Source organism: Phacochoerus africanus, chromosome 11, assembly GCF_016906955.1.
Source record: "Phacochoerus africanus isolate WHEZ1 chromosome 11, ROS_Pafr_v1, whole genome shotgun sequence".
NCBI classification, from domain to species: domain Eukaryota; kingdom Metazoa; phylum Chordata; class Mammalia; order Artiodactyla; family Suidae; genus Phacochoerus; species Phacochoerus africanus.
The window spans coordinates 66333080-66349529 of NC_062554.1; the positions used below are offsets into that span (position 1 = coordinate 66333080).

At 44.8% G+C, this 16450-nt stretch overlaps 1 protein-coding gene across 10 annotated transcripts in view; it reads left to right on the forward strand.

Annotated features, from left to right (window-relative positions):
* Positions 1-16450, forward strand: part of SRGAP2 (SLIT-ROBO Rho GTPase activating protein 2) — a 276234-nt gene that overhangs the window by 175555 nt on the left and 84229 nt on the right. For all 10 annotated transcript variants that reach the window (XR_007130747.1, XM_047752470.1, XM_047752469.1 and 7 more), the window contains exon 5: positions 11745-11807. Coding sequence is in view for 9 of the 10 variants with exons in the window: in XM_047752470.1 (XP_047608426.1) it covers positions 11745-11807 (63 nt within the window). In the remaining variant the exon portion in view is untranslated. The remainder of the gene's footprint in view (positions 1-11744; positions 11808-16450) is intronic.

Genomic DNA, 16450 nt, shown 5'->3' on the forward strand with positions numbered 1-16450 from the left:
AGTGGAAAAGTAATGAGATCCTGCTGTGTAGTATAGGGAACTATATCTAATCACTTGTGATGGAACATGCTGGAGGATCATGAGAAAAAGAATGTGTGTGTATATATATATGTATGTATATATATATTATATAATGAGAAAAATGATAAAAAGAATGTATATATATATAAATATATAAAGAATGTGTATATGTACATATATATATATACACTTATGACTGGGTCACTTTGCTGTACAGCAGACATTGACAGAACATTTTAAATCAACTATAATAGAAATAATAAAATGTTAAAAAAAATGAAAGTGAAGTAGATAGTGTCAGACAAGAAAAATCTAATAGAACTTATCATCAGCAGAATTTGCACTAAAGAAATCCTGGATGGTATTCTTCAGGCAGAAATGAAATGCTCGCAGGTAAAGGCTTGGATATGCTGGAATGAATGAAGAGAAACAATAAGTATATGTGAGCGTACATCTAAATGAATACCAACTTTAAGAAATAATCTCTTATGGGGTTTTAAACATATGTAAAATTTATGTAAATGGCAACAATAGAATCCATGTCTAGGCAGAGATGGAGAAATGGGTTTGAAGGTATTGTTCAGCAAGTGGTAAGAGGATTAATTTATATTAGACTCTGGCAAGTCAAGGATGTGTATTTACTTTAGGGTTTTCACTAAAGAATTAGTATCTCTGCCAATCTAAGAGAAGGGGAAACTTGATAAATACAAAATAGCCTGAAAGATTCTGGTAAAGACAAAGCTATAGGAATGTAGGGCACAGCACTGGCTTTCAGGGGTTATGGGTGGAGGAGAGTTCAGCTACAAAGGGGCAGCCTGAGTGAAGTGAATGATGTCTATGTCTTAATTGTGGTGCTGGTTACACACTTGGGTACATTGGTCAAAACACGTAGAATAAACCAAAAAGAGTGACTTTCACTGAATCTTTTTTAAGTGGAAGGCAAAAAAGAAGGTAAAAAAATGGGAGAAAAGGGACCGTAGAGATAAGAAGAACAAATATCATAAACTATTAAGTGGATTTAAACCTAGATGTATAGGTAATTACAATAAGCACAAACAGACTCATGCAAAATTAAAAAACAGATTTTAAATAAACAAAACTGAAGCTTACATTGCTTATAAAAGTAGTACCATAATATAAAGATACAGAAAGAGTTAAAAAAAAAAAAAAAAAAGGAGTTCCTGATGTGGCTCAGTGGCAACGAATCTGACTAGGAACCTTAGGTTGCAGGTTCGATCCCTGCCCTCGCTCAGTGGGTTAAGGATCTGGCATTGCCGTGAGCTGTGGAGTAGGTTGCAGACGCGGCTCAGATCCTGCGTCGCCATGGCTGTAGCGTAGGCCGGCAGCTGTAGCTCCAATTCGACTCCTAGCCTGGGAACCTCCGTATGCCATGGGTGCGGCTGTAAAAAGCAAAAAAAAAAAAAAAGAAAGAGTTAAAGCAAAATGATAGAAAACGATAGTTCTGATAAAATCAGACCAGATAGATTTTAATGCAAAAAGTATTATTAGAGATTAAGAAGGACATTTCATAATAATTAAAGATTTAAGTTACCAGGAAGAAGTATATACTTAATGCAGCCTTAAAGCCTATAAATCAAAGAATGAACAGAGTTTAAAGGAAAATAGATCATCAACCCCAGTGAGAGATCTAATACACCTGTCTTAGTGAATGATCACACAACTAGACAAAAACAAACACAAAAAAAATGAGTAAAGATTTAGGAGATATGAAAAACAGTGAACAAACCCAGCCTACACGGCACTATGCCTAACAGTTGTAAGCAGATAGAAGTTCTTTGTGGTGTACCAGGAAAATTTATAAAGCTTGAATTAGGAAACATTTGAAGCAGTTAGGTGAGAAAACAGAGCTGGAGTCAGGTCCAAACTCTGGACATCCTCCTTCTCACAATTCAGGGATTTTTCACTTGGGATGAGGTACTGGCAAGGGAGACCACGGTACCTTCCCCCATGGATGTAGATTTTCTTAGTTGTATGTAGACTGCTGGGAGTGACTATGCACATGACATAGCGTGACAAAGACAAGAGGGTGCAGACCACTGTCACCAAGGAAACTGTCCAAGCTCAGAGCACCACCCCAGCCCCTGGGTAGTGCACTGCTCTGCTTGTCTCCCAGAATTGGCTTTATGCTCCTCTGGGTCCAACTGTGGCACCTGGACTGTCAGGAAACCCCATTTTCCCCAGTGGAATCCCCTGGAGCCTCCTTTGCTTTCTGGACAGTGAGAGTCTAAGGGAACTCCAAAAGTACTACAACTCAGTCTATGAACTGACTTTGCTGCTGGGTTCCTCTTTCCTAAAGTATCTAATCAGCGATTTTCCCAGTGCCTCAGGCATTTCCTGTATGGGTGCTGCTGACTGACTTACTTCCTACCAGGCTGCGTGGCTCCTTTCCCTGTTCACGCTGCCAACGTTCAGATGGACTTTATTAACTCTTGTTCTTCCAGCCTTCTCCCAGTCATCTGGGAGCCGCAGGGGTATTCTTCCCATCCCCCATCCCCTGGGAATTCCTTATTGTAGGCGGGCATATGCTTATACACATCCTATCATTCTGGCTTTTTTATTTCCCCCTTCTTGCCCAGTTGCAAGCCATGGATAGGCTGTTGTTTTTTTGGGGTTTTTTTTTGTTTGTTTTGTTTTTGTCTTTTGTCTTTTTAGGGCTGCACCCAAGGCATATGGAGGCTCCCAGGCTTGGGGTCCAATCGGAGCTACAGCTGCCAGCCTACGCCAGAGCCACAGCAATGCCAGATCCTAGCCACATCTGCAACCTGCACCATAGCTCACAGCAACACCGGATCCTTCACCCACTGAGCGAGACCAGGGATCAAACCTTCAATCTCATGGTTCCTAGTCGAACCTGTTTCCCCTGCATCACGCCGGGAACTCCCCATTGACTGTTTTTCTTCCAGAGTTCATTTTACAGCTGCTGAGAGATTTGTGCTTTCAGGTTGCCTGTTTGCGTTTGTGTCTTTTGTCCTGTGTCCCAGTCTACCCAAGGAGCCATGGTCATCAAGACACTGTTTTATGACTTTAGTGTCCTGCCTGAGACACGGGGTGATCACTCATCCTCAATATGACCTCAAGAAGTCCTTGGGCACTGGAGATCAGGGCCTAAAGACAATATTACACTCCCACTGAAATCATTATCCCCAAGAGCTAAAGATGGAAATTTGCCAAGAGAAGGATCACAGTGATGGTTTAAGAAATGGAGCCTCAGACTTGATTGTCTCTTTCCTTTTAGGGATGTTGCTTTCAGCTTATTTTCTTTTTTTTTTTTTGTCTTTTTTTGCTATTTCTTGGGCCGCTCCCACAGCATGTGGAGGTTCCCAGGCTTAGGGGTCTCACTGGAGCTGTAGCCACCGGCCTACACCAGAGCCACAACAACGCGGGATCCGAGCCGCGTCTGCAACCTACACCACAGCTCACGGCAACGCCGGATCGTTAACCCACTGAGCAAGGGCAGGGACTGAACCCGCAATCTCATGGTTCCCAGTCGGATTTGTTAACCACTGCGCCACGACGGGAACTCCTCAGCTTATTTTCTTAGCATTAGAATAGGCCATCCAAAAGATTGAAACAGCCATGGAGGGACATTCAGATGGTTAGAGGACCGTGTTTTAGACTGTGCCATCTAAGGTTTTGGGAGAGCAGAGGGCCTTCAACCTTGTCCTACTCCCTCACTCCCACCCCACCCCTGCCCCAGTCCAGTGGGACTCAGTCTTGTCCTAATCGTATGTTTCCCTGACAAGAGGCTCTGGTCGGTTGGAACAGCATGGTAAGCGGCCACGGGAGGTCGATGTTCAATCCACAGAGTTCACTGTCATGGCAAAGAGTGGATTTTCTCCCAGGGCTCACTTAGCAGTACTGTGGGTGATGAAGTCTGACTGCTCATGCATTCCAGAACTTCTGGGAAAGCCTTAAGGAAATGGCTTTCACAAACACAGGCCCTAGAGGAGAAAGCTCTTGGATTTCATTAAATCAGAAATTAGTCCTGGACATTTTTTTGTCTTCTCTGACCTGAGCAGTTGGGAGCGCCTACCTTTGGACATTTAATTTATGACCCCAATTGAACCATGTCCTGGTTGTGCATCTGAGAAGGATCGTTTCTGTTGAATCTACCCAGAGAGCTAGAAAGGAATTCTGTCCTTTTTTATTTTGCTCAACACACCTCTTCCAGTTTCCTCCTTGTGGCTAAACACCCCGTAGGAAATCTGCATATATCTTACAGAGTCATTGTTACTTTAGTTTTTACTGAAACTGGGGAGGGGACTAGATGGTGCCGCAAGAGCATGAGGAGAGCCAAAGATTCTTCTTCCCTGCGGTTGAGCGAGCCCCTTCCCTGGAGGGAGTTAGCTGCAGTCCTGCCTGGGGATTAACTTCTGGGGGCTCTACCAATTCCACATATCATGATCATTTCATGTTTCGAGGGTACCTACAGAGGCAGCCCAGTGTGGTAGAGCATCCAGTGGGTATTGAGAGACCTGGACCCTAGTATTAATAATAGCTAACATTTATTGAGCGTACCAAGTGCTAGATTCAGACTTAAGCACTTTACATGGATTATCACTTTATTATCCTCTTTTACAGACATGGAAACTGAGGCATAGAATAGTTAGAGATTTTACCCAAGGTCACACAATTGGGAAGTAGAAGCGGGATTCAAATCCTGCTCTGGAGCCTGTGTGTTTCACCCCTCTGAGTACAGTTATGTGACCCTGGAAAAGTTGTTTCAACTTTTGGGGCTCATCTGTGAACTATAACCTGAGGGAGTTCATATGGTTATCTTCTGATGGAGTTTCCACTTTCAATTATGTCTATGAATTAAATGCAGCTATATTATTTTATTCTTGTGATTATGTGAAAGCATAATGTTTCAGCCTAAAAATGTATCTAATTGGGAGTTCCTGTTGTGGCACAGCGAAGCGAATCTGACTAGGAACCTGAGGTTTCAGGTCTGATCCCTGGCCTCGGCTCAGCGGGTTAAGGATCTGGTGTTGCTGTGGCTTTGGTGTAGGCTGGCAGCTGTAGCTTTGATTAGACCCCTAACCTGGGAACCTCCATATGCCACAGCTGCAGCCCTAAAAAGCAAAATAATAATAATAATTTATCTAATTGATTTGACAACTGATTATCTTACACCTGCTGTGTACAAAGCAGTGGACTGGGCACCCTGGAAGATAGAAAGATGCCTTAAAAGTTGTAACCTGTCTCTTTCATTATTTTAGCTTTGGTACTTTTTTTAAGATTCAGTTCTTTAGATAATTAAACTGGAATCTAATGAAGAAACCAATTGTGTTTCAAAAGACAAATTCTGGGACAGGTATTGGGTCTCAGACTGTGTCAGGTTTCTGATATTTTCTTTTAAAATGTGACTCTGGTCCCTGAGAGAATTTAACTACACATTCTCTTCTGAGTGAAGAAGCAACTGGTGAGTTTTTAGTTTTATGGTACTGAGAAGCTCAAGGGATTCTTTAAAAATGAAATGTGATGGCTCTGGGAGTCACTTATACCGAAGCAGTATCATTATCACTTGAAATATCTATTAGTAACTTAGAAAGGCAAGTTCAAAGAAAGGATGTGCTATGTAATAGCAAGATCTTTTGAAATCCCATTTCTGTTTCTGGCAAGCTAGATTCAGCTTGCTCTGGAGTTAGGTTAAGTGTGGAAAGCTCTTGGCTGAGATTGAAAAAGAAATTGATCTTGAACTAGAAAAGCAGCTTAAGAAATTCCATTTCTAGTAATATTTTTGAGTCTGGAAGAGTTGCATGCAGATAGGCTCAAACATCAGCTTAATGTCCATCTTTCTCAGTAGATTATAAACTTTTAAACTATTTTGTATACATCTATATTTTCCATTAAACTGCAAGTGCTTAACACATCATAACGTTCAGTAAATATTTGCCATGGACTTTTTATTGATCACTCCTTAAAATTCAGCATTTCCCCCTTGCCAAGATCTAGTAATTGAACCTGCTTCAAAACATGCCATCAGCCACCTTAAAGGCCACGTTACTTAACACGTGTCTTGGTTGGTGGGCTTCAGTCAGTAACCAACTCTTTTCTTTAGTAATTCCGCAATTACAGTGTGCCCAGTCTTTTGAGGCCTGTGTATAATGACTCATTATTGATGAGTTGTAAAAGGAATTTAGTGAATTATGACTAAATGGAGGAGACAAGAATAGGAAACATCAGAATACAGTGTAAACAAAAAGTACTTTTACTGTAGACACAGATATTACATTGGATTGAAATTTTGAAAGTGTGGGTTTTTTTTCTTTTGTCTTTTTAGGGCCACACCTGCAGCATGTGGAGGTTCTCAGGCTAGGGGTCCAATCCGAGCTACAGCTGCCAGCCTACGCCACAGCCACAGCAACTCCAGATCCAAGCGGCATCTGCAACCTACACCACAGCTCACAGAAACGCCGGATCCTTAACCCACTGAGCAAGGCCAGGGATCGAATCCACATCCTCATGGTTCCTAGTCGGATTCATTAACCACTGTGCCACGATGGGAACTCCTGAAGTGTATTTTTTTTTTAAATCCTATTCTGCCTTATCTTCAGAAGGTAAAAGCACTTCAAATGTCCCTCTCGAGGCAGCTCCCAGCCTACCTTTCTATAAAAGTCTTGCAATTCAGTATATTTGTATTTTATGCTCCCGTGGGCTCCTCAGAGTATATAACTAGAGCACAGGCCTGCTAGAGCCATCATACGCTATCCTTTTTTTTTTCTTTTTTTTTTCCTTTTTTTGGCCATACCTGCAGCATGCAGAAGTTCCTGGGCCAGGGATCAATTGAACCTATGCCACAGCAGTAACCAGAGCCACAGCAGTGACAATGCTGGATCCTTAACCCACTAAGCCACCAGGAAACTCACATCATGGGGATTTTTGAGTGAAAGCGGTATAGAAAGAGTCCCCTTGCATAGATAGAAGTAGCTTGGCCCCAGAGGAATCTAGAAGTCCCTCCTGAGTTTTGACCCGCATGATCACACCCCCTGTACCCCTGCAGCCACATCCTGCACCACCTGTTTGGATGGGCTGAGTTGGGTTGGGGAGGGGCCAGACACAGTGCCCATTGTCACCAAGCACTGACCCTGGTGCCAGACAGCCACTCCTTTTAGCCTCGTCCTGCCCACCAAAAGCACTTCAGGCAAAGCTCCAACTCTTGAAACTTGGCCTCTTTGAAGTGGTGATCCAATGCCTCTGACACTGTCGCTCTACATCTGGTGACACTTCTGCTGCTGCCAGAGCCTTGTATAGCGTTCACGTCTCTTTCCCCTGAAATCTGTAAATGTAAATCCTATTTGAAACTAGGTTTTCTTTCTTAACAGTTGCCCTCAGAAGTGCCTTTGGGGTAGGGAGGGGGTGGGGCACTGGCAGAGAGAGATATATGCCCTTGAAAATTGGATTCTTTTTTAGAAAACTGCTGACACAGGCTAATCGGCAGAGAACTAAATGACCCTACTGTTTCTACCTGCTGACAGGCTCAGCCTTGGGACAGGGCTGAAATGAGCTCTCACCATACAGCAGAGACAGGCCTTCCCCCCCCCCTTTTTTTTTTTAATACAAATAAGGGGTAATTCTGTGCCTGTCAAATAATACAGCTCTGTAGTATAGATGGCCATTAAACAGCCCCTTCTCCCTAACTCGGAAAGCACACGCATGCTGAGCCAAGTACCTAGAGCATCAGATAGTAGGTAATCTCTCTGATGAGAGTTAAAAATGCCTTCATTAGCAGTGTTCTTTGGGAAAAGCTAATAGACAAACCCATCCAAGCTCAGGCTACGTCTCGCTCCAAAGATGAGTGACCAGCCTCGTGTCCCGACATCCTGCTCAGGCCACGGAACCTCACGTTTCCTTATATTTCTGCTGCTCTATCCTTTCTGGGAGTGAGGTGGTTCCGGAATGTGACGGTCTTGGGGAAAGGAGGCTGTGTGTTTCGGTTCTGTCGTCCATTGCTGTTATCTGTTGGAAAAGGAGGGTTCCCTGCCCCTTTGGTAAATAAGCACACAGCTGGCAGGAGCTGTTGCAATCTCACTGCCTTCCGATCAGCCCCGCCCCGGCAGCAGGCAGAGTGCCCCCCACCCAGCCCCCCCACAAACACACTGGCCAAATGGTTGTGGTTAGTTTCAAAATAAAAGCTCCTGCCTGCGCACCCCATGGCACTTCCTCTCTCAGAGAACCAGCATTGTTTAACTGTGCCACATCTCTGGTCTAAATTTAGGCATCTTTTTTTTTTTTTTCCAGGCAAAGATTACTATGCAGACATTTAAGAGCAAAACTTTGCCCAAAGTAATTTTTTCCCTCAACTTCTTTTTGGTTTCCTGCGATGTTTAGATGACTCATTCTCTTCCAAGAAATTTTAAAGAAAAGAGATGCAGGCTGTGTGATATGCATCAAGACTGCTCTGTAAATTCTCTTTCTCTTCCCTGCGGAGAGACCCCTTGCTGTTTTTTATAGGAAGCGGAAAGTCTGCATTGTCATGGACTCGGCCCCTTCAGGTCCTGTTGTTCCCAGGCCTAAATGTCCCCCTTGTCTTTGGGTGGAGCTCCCTTGTAGCTTCCCAGCTTTGACAACTGCTCCACAGCAGTGTGGAAGCCATTTTTGGGGTCACTGGGGCCACCCTCACCCCCAGAGGCACACAGTTCAGGTTTCTGGTGACCTTTTATCCTCTGGGAAAGGAGAGGTACAGACCATTGCCTGCCTCTCTTCTCAGAGTCAGAATTGCTCAAACGCTGGGGGCTTTAGCATAACTGTGACCAGGCTAGCAACACGTGAGTTCCCAGCCCAGCCCTTAGCCAGAGGGAGAATAAGTCAGAATCACTTCTGTAGCCTGTTCAAATAAACAGGGATAATAGTGGAGTCGGTCCTTTTCCAACTAATCAGTCCTCGAAAGGAAACACCTGCCTGGGCTTCATTGCTATTTTATTGGTTATGCTTTTTCTCCCGCTCCTCTTCCCACCTCCTCTGGGGCTAAGGTTATTGCAGTCGGGGCTAAGCAGCAGGGTAGAGGGATGGGAGCTTTCTCCTGTAACCTCTGCCATTTAAACACAGGGAGGTGTAAGGGAGGCTGGCAGGGGGCGCTGGCCTGGAGGCAGGAGGGCAGGGCATTTGGAAATGTTGCTCACGGCCACTTTCTGGCCTCGGTGCTGACTCTGGAGTTGGTGGGTGTGTTGTTTCCCTTCACCTCACCTCCTCGGACCTCTGCTGCTTTAGTGGAGCTCAGCTCTCCTCATCATGGGAATATGAGGTCCTGCATGAGAGGCCTTTGCTCTTGTGGTTTCTTCTAGTGGTTGACGGCCTTGCATGAGAGTCATTTGGGAAGAGTAAATTTAAGACCGGCAAGGGACTCCTGAAGCCAGCCAGTATTTTGTAGAGCAGCTCTGTCCCCAGAACTTGCTCAGTATCTTCTGCTCTGTGGAGGGAGGCCAACCCATGGGACATGGAAGTGGGTGGTATTTGGGTCTGATACAGACTCAAGAAGCCAGGTGAAGGATCACGAAGAATTATGATTGAATGGCAGACGTTGCGAAAGACCCTCGGAATATTTAAGCCGAAGACTTTCATTTTATAAAAGAGAAAACAGAGGTCCAGCGAAATGGCCCAGGTTGTCCAAAGTTATCTTCTTGATGGTGTGAGAGCTGGAAATAGAAGAGTCTTGTGATTGCTGATTCAGGACTCCTTTCATCCCTCTCCACACGGCCAGGTGTAAAAATTCATATCTACTTGCAACAAAGGTCACACATATGTTATGTTCCATAATTAATTCCTCAATAGAAAAACGGTAAAGCGTAAAAGAAAAGTGAAAATGACTGGTTAACATGGGGGGAAAAAAAAAGGTTCGGGCTCCCTAGGGTCAAAGAACTGTAAATTAAAATAGGATACCATATCAAACTGTTCAGACCCAAGAAAAGTAAAAAAACATTCTCATATGCTTCTGGAGGGATTTTAGATGGGTCCATTTTTTTTTTTTTCTCGAGGGCAGTTAATGGTATAAATTAGCAGTCTGACTCAGCAGTGTTACTTCTAGGAGAAAATAATGACAGGTTTGTGCATAGGTTATATACAGAGTAACTAAATACAGCATGTTTTATTATAAAAATTTGTAAGCAAAGTAAATGTCCAAGAATTGGACATTATATCAATGTACATCAATATAATCTATTGTAATTATAGAAGAATAACATGTAGAGAAATGTTCACAATAGACCTCGAGGTGGAAAATTTACAGTGTGTATAATGCGATTCCAATCCCATAAAAATCATAGAGAGATTAGAAAAATGTACAACAAAGTTTAAAAAAAAGAAAAATGTATAACAAAGTTTAGAGTAGTGATGTTTTAGGAGTAGGAATTAAGGGTTACTTTTGTCTTTTCAGGTTTCCTACAGTTTTCTGATGTATGGTATAAACACATATTCCTTTTGTAATCAGAAAAAAGAATTTTAAAGTCACATATCTTTGTTTGTTTGTTTGTTTGTTTGTTTGTTTTAGGGCGGCACTCGAGGCATATGGAAGATGCCAGGCTAGGGGTTCAATCAGAGTTGCAGCTGTCAACCTATGCCACAGCCATGTGGGACGCAAGCCGTACCTTGACCTACACCACAGCTCACGGCAATGCCGGATCCCCCACCCAGTGAGCGAGGCCAGGGATCAAACACGCATGCTCGTGGATACTAGTCGAATTTGTTTCCGCTGCGCCACAGAGAGAACTCCCTAAAGTCATTTATTTTGAAAAAAAGCAAGACCTTAAATGGTTATGTTTCTGATATGCAAAACCTCTTCCTTTCTTTGCCTGGGAGCCGAGCTATAGCAGTGAGTAGCATTTTACCTTCTGTTAGAAGGGCATTGCTGGTATCTGATTCTTAGTAGGAAAGAACTAGAAGGATCTGGCAGAAGATAAAACAAGGGTTTCCCCTCTCAATGACCCAGCGATGCCAATCAGTTTTATGCCCTGCTCTCATGGACTTGGCATTAAACACTCAGTATCCAAGGCGTGGCTCTTATTTCCTTCCTGCTTCCTTGTTCTTCTCTGTTTCTACCCTTCTCCCATGTAGTTAGATGCCAGCCCTGGGAAGCAGCGGTGAAGAACCTGAGAGCCACCAGGGCTTGAGATTAACCAATCAGACACCCCGTAACATATATTATCAGACTCGAGTAACATTAGCAACCAATCAGGATTGAGGTATCACTGCCCTGAGAGTTTGGGGTAGAAATAAAGCAAGTAAGAGGGATAACTTCTCCTTGCTTGGAGATTCTTATGGAGTCAGGTACTTTGAAGTCCTTGGATGTTTACGTACACATGCCTCTCTCATCCTCTTTCGCATCTTACTTCCCTCCGCAGTTCTCGGAATGCTTGACTACGAGGATCCAAGAAAGCTTGTCCACTTAACAACAATTGCTAAGTAGGGTGTGCCTTTCTGGCCTGCTCTTTGGGGACCAGTTGAAAAATCAAAGGCTTCGACCCATTTTCCCTCTGCATGATTTTGCCTTTGCTGGGCTCTAGAAGGGGCCCATTTCATTTTATTAAAGCTCTTTGAGTAATCTGACCATAGTTTGATCTGATCAGAGGGGTTATCTGATTTGCTGGGTTCAATGATGGGCCTTAATTACATCTGTGTTATTTGCGGAGCCAGCACTGCTCTTGCCTTGGTTGCCCCTCCCTCCTCCTTCTGTTGCCCAGTTAACCTTCATTCCTCTTTCTTTGCAGAGCAAAGAAGTCGGCCAGCAGCTCCAAGATGATCTGATGAAGGTCCTGAATGAGCTCTACTCGGTAAATCGGACGGGTTGCTTGGCTCTTTAACAAGCAGAGGGAAGCAGCCTTTGGCAGCTCATGGCCATTGTCACGTCAGCAGCAGAACTGAGCTGAGGTTGAGGACAGTGCATGGTCCCCACTGGGGACAACTCCACCCAATTCTTTTTTCGCCCTCTTATTTTCAAACTGGAATCAGCCCAAAAAAAATGCTTTCTCAAAATAAGATCCCTTTTCAGCTGTGCAAGCTAACGGTGGCTTCCTTTGGGGCGTAATCACCAGGGAGCAGCCAAGATCCTCGATCACCAGCACAACTGACCCTCATTAGCAGCCAACCAGGGACCCCGAGCCTAATGGCAAGGAGCATAGTGTGCATCACTCCGTGAATAATTTGTGCCCAGTGGTAAAGGCGCTGTTGTTCATAGATTTGCATCAGTTCTTGGACTGATGTAGTGGTTTGAAACCAGAGCAGGTGCTCTAGAGGGAAGCACAGAATCCTAAATGCCCCTAACATAAGGGACCAGTTCAGGCAGAGAGAGCCTTGCATCGACTCCCTGGGCTTTTAGAAAGGCCAAGCCTCAGTGAAGGGCCAGGTTTTGGGTTTGGAGAAGAAAACACAATCTGTTCTAAAGTGACTGGAGCTTCAGGCACATGATGCCTGTGGCTGTTGCGTGTTTCTTCATGCACTGGGAGGTAGAGGGGGTTGTTTTTCCCCCAGCCATGTTGCGTTAATTATAATTTTAAAAACACACACGCACACTAAGGAAATTCCTGCTGTCGTACAGGCACTGTTCCGATTGTGCTTCTAAAGCCATTCCAGGGCCCCCTTTTCCAGTTGGGCTGTGCCAGGCCTTGTGTCCTCTCCAGGGTTGCCCCATCCTGTTTTGGAGGTGAAATTGATTTCCTGTGTTTATTTGCTTATGCACTGCCCTTTTTCTTTTTTCTTTTTTTTTTTTTTTTTTTAATTCACAGGAAGACAGGCAGTGGCGACAAGTATCACAGGCATTTGGAATCAGAGAATTCCGTGTTCTTGATCCAAAAGCCTAGGTGTGGCCACTTTGTCCTGGCAACTGTTAAGCAAGTAAATAGGGTCGGGTGGTCATCGGCTTTGTCTCTAGTGATGCTCAGTTTGTTTGCAGTTTCTACTCTGTGACTCTTCTGCTCTGAAGCCAAGGAGATAGATGGTTCCCTTTGGTTCAGCTTCCACGTTTTCATTTCTTTCAAATGAAGTTAAGGCTTTTTAAAAATAGAAGCCTGCTGACGCGAAACATTTTCAGACTGGATGAGTTGCCTGGACCCCCTGGTCTTTTAAATGCTTTACTTCTGCTCTTTATTTTTAGAGCATCTTCTAGGCACCAAGAAGGGCTATGACTCCTTTCTCCTGGCAAATCATTCATCAGGATAGAAAATGACACATGCAGTCATTATACGAATCTCTTTATTTTCTCGCAAGTATATTGGGTCTCTGCTTTTACCATTCCTGGGGAGGAGGAGGGTGGATAATCAGCAAACCTCACATTAGCAGGCAGAGGCAAGCAGCATTTGGCAGCTGCTTCAACTGACTGGAATCCAGTGTACCACTTCTGCAGTGGGACTTGGGGCAGCAGAGGAAGAGCAGTGTCTAGGGATCTGTGAGCTTTCCTCAGAGCCCTAGGTCTCCTAATATGCTGTAATTTTTTTAAATAAATAAATAAGTGAAAAGGCATAATTTGTATGAGAGGAAGGAAGAGAATGCTGGAACTCACTGCTAAGGAGGGCTGAGCGGGCACCTCAAGCCACAGTCTTGAGGCAGTCTGACATTGGCCAGGACTTCACTGGTCACTGTGAGGCCACAGTCAAGGCAGAGCATGGAAGCTTTCCCATCGCTGGGCAAGCTGAGAACTGGCTAGGCATGGTGTCCTCTTCCGTTAGGTGAATTGGCACACACTCTCATAACCTACCCAAGGCCAAGACAAAAATTTGGCATTTTCCTCTAGTAGACAGAGGGAAGAGAATAGGAGTAGAGAATGCTGGAAAGTTCCATAGAAGGCAGAACAGTATGTGCAGTGATTCTCAAGCAAAGTGTATTTTTCATGCAAGGGGCTACCTGGAAACGTGTGAAGACATTTGTGGTTGTCACAACAACGGAAGTCGGGGGTGCAGGAGGTCAGGATGCAACAGATATGGTGGTGCACAGGACAGCCCCCACAACAAAGAATTGTCTGGCCCTAAATGTCCATAGTACCAAGACTGAAAAACTCTGGTATAATGACTAGTCTCCTGAGTTAGGCAACCCAAATTCTACCCGGTCCCCACCAGCTCTAAGATCCTAGGAAATGGGAGTTCCCGTTGTGGCTCAGTGGTTAACGAACCTGACTAGGAACCATGATGTTGCGGGTTCAATCCCTGGCATTGCTCAGTGGGTTAGGGATCTGGCATTGCCGTGAGCTGTGGTATAGGTCGCAGACGTGGCTTGGATCCTGAGTTGCTATGGCTGCGGGGTAGGCCAGCGGCTACAGCTCCGATTCGACCCCTAGCCTGGGAACCTCCATATGCCGCAGGTGCAGCCCTAGAACAGACAAAGAAAAAAAAAAATTCCTGGGAAATGCACCTGACTTCTATGACCCAGGTGTATACAGCACTCGTGTGCTGGTGTCTCTGTGTCCTGGGGGTTGGGGAGTTTGGAGGAGTCATGCTTCATGACATATCAGACTGTCGCTAAGGCTCAAATGAGTTTACAGTCTCCATAGACCATTAGAAAGTTCAGAGGCGGGAGTTCCCGTCATGGCTCAGTGGTTAACCAATCTGACCAGGAACCATGAGGTTGCGGGTTCAATCCCTGGCCTCACTCAGTGGGTTAAGGATCCGGTGTTGCCATGAGCTGTGGTGTAGGTCGCAGACGCGGCTCGGATCCTGCGTTGCTGTGGCTCTGGCGAAGGCCGGCGGCTACAGCTCCGATTCGACCCCTAGCCTGGGAACCTCCATATGCCGCAGGAGCGGCCCAATAAATAACAAACAGACAAAAAAAAAAGAAAGAAAAGAAAGTTCAGAGGCTTAGAAGTATGAATTGCTTCTCCTGGAGGGCGGGGTAAGTGTAGGGCTGGCCCGAGTAAGAAACCATGGCATTAGGATGACTAAGGATCCTGCTTTCCCTAGGACTGAAAGCTTTCCTGGGATATGAGACTTTCAGTGCTGAACCTAAGAAAGTCCGGGGTAAGCCAGGATGATAGGTCACACTGCCTGCAACAGCGGTTTCATAAAATAGGAACTTGGGACTATTGTATACTGGCTTTGGGGAGATAGGTGCTGTATATAGATCCTCTGTGTTTGTGTGTATGTGTGTCTGTCTGTCTGTCTGTCTCTCTTCCCGTTAGAGGAGTTAAGAAGAGAACAGCGGAGGACTTTTTATAAGGGGTTTTTTCTTTGATCTCTATAAGCAATAATAAGGGCCTCTTTAAGCAACAAAAGTTATTCGTGGGCTTGAGATAAAGGAAACAAAGAATGTAAGGAAGCTACCGTATTCAGTGCTCTTACTTGGTATCTGCTCTTAGTGCCACAAATACCTCTTTTGGGAAGACTGATTACCTATGGGTCGATACTTTAGGTACCTTTGACCTTTGAGGATCCAAGGGGCAGGACCCAAATAAAGATGCCTTTGAGCAAGAGGCCTGGACTCTCTCACCATAAATGGCCAGCTGTCCCCTCTGTACCTTCCTTTTTTCTGCCTGAAGGGCCTTTGACTTTTCTGACATGGCACTCCTTGCCAGGGGCCCCCTGCCACAGCTGCTCTTCAGAGAGCAATCCCAGTGAGCATTCTCCTCCACGTGCTTGTACCCCACATTGGGCTGGCCAGTTTGTAAGCAACGGCATAAGTGGTTTTCATTTTCTGACTGAAGCATCAGGAATGCCTTTGAAGTAGGAGCAGGCCGCTGCCCGAAGAGCTCCGGAATTCTCTGCCTCAGTTATGCTCAGAGGCTGTATCTGGAAAAGCCCAGCAAGCTCCCACAGGCAGCAGTGAAGGGCAGGGGGCCCTGAAGTCACATGGATTGCAAGAGAAGAGCCAGGGAACTACATCAAGAACCTAGAATCGAGAAAGAAGGAAGAGGTGTTGGAACCCTGGAGCTATTGTGGTCCTAGTGGTTTTAGGCTTCTGTCCCCTGTGTCCCCTTGATTTGGCACAGCAGCTGTCTGCTTACAGAGCCACTTCAGATTGGAATTTAGCACCTGCTCCCTCGAAACAATGTCAGTTAATAGTCCCCCAACTCTGCCTGCCTGCTTGTCCCCAGCTCTCAGCACTAGGGATACAAAAACATGTAAGATGTCCCCGAACTCAAAAACTAAATGCATTTCATTTTCATAGATGAGACAGAAAAGGAAAGCAGTAAGGAAAATATGAGATGATGACCCTTTTACATGTCTACAAAGATGAGGGCCATGAGGGCAGGCTCCTTGGAGAGATGTTTGCATTGACTCTTAATTGCCGAGAGTTCTTTTATTGTGCTCAAAAATGTTCCTTTTTTGTTGCATCTTACTCTTGTTTCGTGAGGCGATGTCTTTCCTTTCTCATGGGTCTCTCTAAGGATTTTAGTGATGGATTATTTTGGGGTTTTTTTGTTTTGTTTTGTTTTTGTTTTTGTCTTTTTGCCATTTCTTGGCCCACTCCCACGGCATATGGAGGTTCCCAG